This window comes from Oncorhynchus masou, chromosome 19 (genome assembly GCF_036934945.1).
Source record: "Oncorhynchus masou masou isolate Uvic2021 chromosome 19, UVic_Omas_1.1, whole genome shotgun sequence".
Taxonomy (NCBI): Eukaryota; Metazoa; Chordata; class Actinopteri; order Salmoniformes; family Salmonidae; genus Oncorhynchus; species Oncorhynchus masou.
The window spans coordinates 23,802,815-23,805,004 of NC_088230.1; the positions used below are offsets into that span (position 1 = coordinate 23,802,815).

Genomic DNA, 2,190 nt, shown 5'->3' on the forward strand with positions numbered 1-2,190 from the left:
TAATATAAACAGATGTAAATCATGTAACCTATTATAACTGGCTGGTAGCTGGGAAAGGGGTGTGCCCAAAATATGTCCAATAGGGTATATAAACACTGTCATTCTTCTAAGAAGACTGTGCTGAATTCAGCACCACTCACACGCCTGCACCTGTGACTACAGTAGCAAGTGATCAGCTCTAACTTGAATGTCTTTTTGATTTTGGCAATGGATATCTCATCTCATCAACATCTGGATCCTAAGATGTTCTGTTACCCAGAATCAAATGCCTCCTGCACCAGAGAAATCTTCAGTGAAGGGGTTCAAATTGCTTTATACATTTTTTTTGTTTCAGGTATGCTGGTCACTATTCTAGGGAACAGTGTGGTCATTATCTCCATTGCTCACATAAAACAGCTCCACACGCCAACTAACATGCTTATAATGTCTTTGGCAGTTGCAGACCTGCTGCTTGGAGTAACTGTGATGCCTTTTAGTACAATGAGGGCTGTGGAGGGCTGCTGGTACTTTGGAGATGCTTTTTGTTTGCTGCATTCTAGTTTTGATATGTTCCTCACATCTGTTTCAATTTTCCACCTGGTATTCATAGCCATAGATCGATATGAGGCTGTGTGCAGTCCACTTCGTTATTCCACCAAGATTACTATACCAATAGCATGGCTCATGGTTTTTGCCAGTTGGGCCGTTGCTGCATTGTACTCCTATTGCCTACTATATTCCAAAGCAAATGTAAGAGGACTGGATGAATTCATTGCATCCATATACTGCCTGGGAAGTTGTAATCTTTTCCTTAATGCACTGTGGGGTGCCCTAGACACATTGATAGCCTTTTTCTTTCCATGCTCTGTAATGGTGGGTTTGTATACCAAAATATTTTTGGTGGCAAAAACACATATAAAAAAGATTGAAGACAGTCAAAATAATTCCAATGAGGGAGGTAGAGGTGTGGTGTCTCAACGGTCAGAGCGGAAAGCAGCTAAAACTTTAGGCATTGTGGTGGGTGTTTTCATCTTTTGCTGGCTGCCTTTCTTTGTTAATTCCATAGTTGATCCATACACAAACTTTAGCACACCACCTATTCTCTTTGAAGTGTTTATCTGGCTGGGTTACTTTAATTCTACTGCAAATCCAATCATCTATGCACTGTTTTATCCATGGTTTCGAAAATGTCTTAATCTCATTGTGACATTGAAAATATTCAATAGACATTCTTCTTATATAAATGTATTTGCTACTACATGATCTATTGTAAAGCTACATTAATATATTGCAAAACTGTGTGTGAACAGTATGCACTTACCTTTTAAAACCTAAACAATGACGTGGCCACATTGGATAATGTGTTCAAGGAGGCAAATGAAGAGAAGCATTTGACAAAACCTCATCTGCACATTCTACTGCTGTCAATACTTGCCAGGTCTTTTTGTGTAACTGTGTTTTACTTATAAATCCTTTCTATCTCTTTTATTTACATTTTATTGTATTTTCAATGTAGCATAGTCTACCGTACAATACATTTTCATAAAGAACACAAAATGTATCTTTGGATTTTCTTTTAACTCAATCATCTTTGAATATAATGGCTGGTGTTGAGCTAAACAGTTTTTGGTCTAATGGCTGATGTTGAACTAAACAACAGGGTTTGAGCCCATTTGAAATTTGAGCTTTCTGTAAAGCAGAGCATAGAGTGGATCATGTGACTGAAAAGCATGACACGCAGATCAGGAAGCAGAGTGCATTATTTGGGGAATTGGAATTTTTCCTATAAATATGTTGCCTGTGAGGTTCTTTAGTTTCACAAGTATTGAGTACTGTGTCTCCAGGAGTAGCGATGATTAGCATCTACCTAAAGATTTTCCTTATAGCACAGAGAAAGGCACATTCAATTCATGGTACAACCAATCAGAACTCTGTAGGCAAATCACAGAGAAAGGCCACCAAAACACTTGGTATCATTATGAGGGTATTTCTATCATTCTGGACACCCTTTTATCTCCAACAGTCTCCAACTGCATTGATCCCTTAATTAGTTACTTTACCCCACCAGTTTTGTCTGTAACATTAATATGGATTGGATATTTGAATTGAACTATGAATCCCATGGTGTACGCATTATTTTACAGCTGGTTCAGGAAGGGGTTTAGAATGATCATTTCTGGAAATATATTTCAAACCTGTTGTTCAATATTA

At 37.9% G+C, this 2,190-nt stretch overlaps 1 protein-coding gene across 1 annotated transcript; it reads left to right on the forward strand.

Annotated features, from left to right (window-relative positions):
• The first annotated feature begins 207 nt into the window (after positions 1–207).
• On the forward strand, positions 208–1,242 carry LOC135505632 (trace amine-associated receptor 13c-like). Its single transcript, XM_064924685.1, has one exon. The coding sequence runs from the start codon at positions 208–210 to the stop codon at positions 1,240–1,242; it is 1,035 nt and encodes a 344-aa protein (XP_064780757.1).
• Positions 1,243–2,190: the final 948 nt, after the last annotated feature.

Excerpts from the sequence above, each read along its gene's own strand:
- LOC135505632 (XM_064924685.1), top strand. The coding sequence starts at position 208 with ATGGATATCTCATCTCATCAACATCTGGATCCTAAGATGTTCTGTTAC.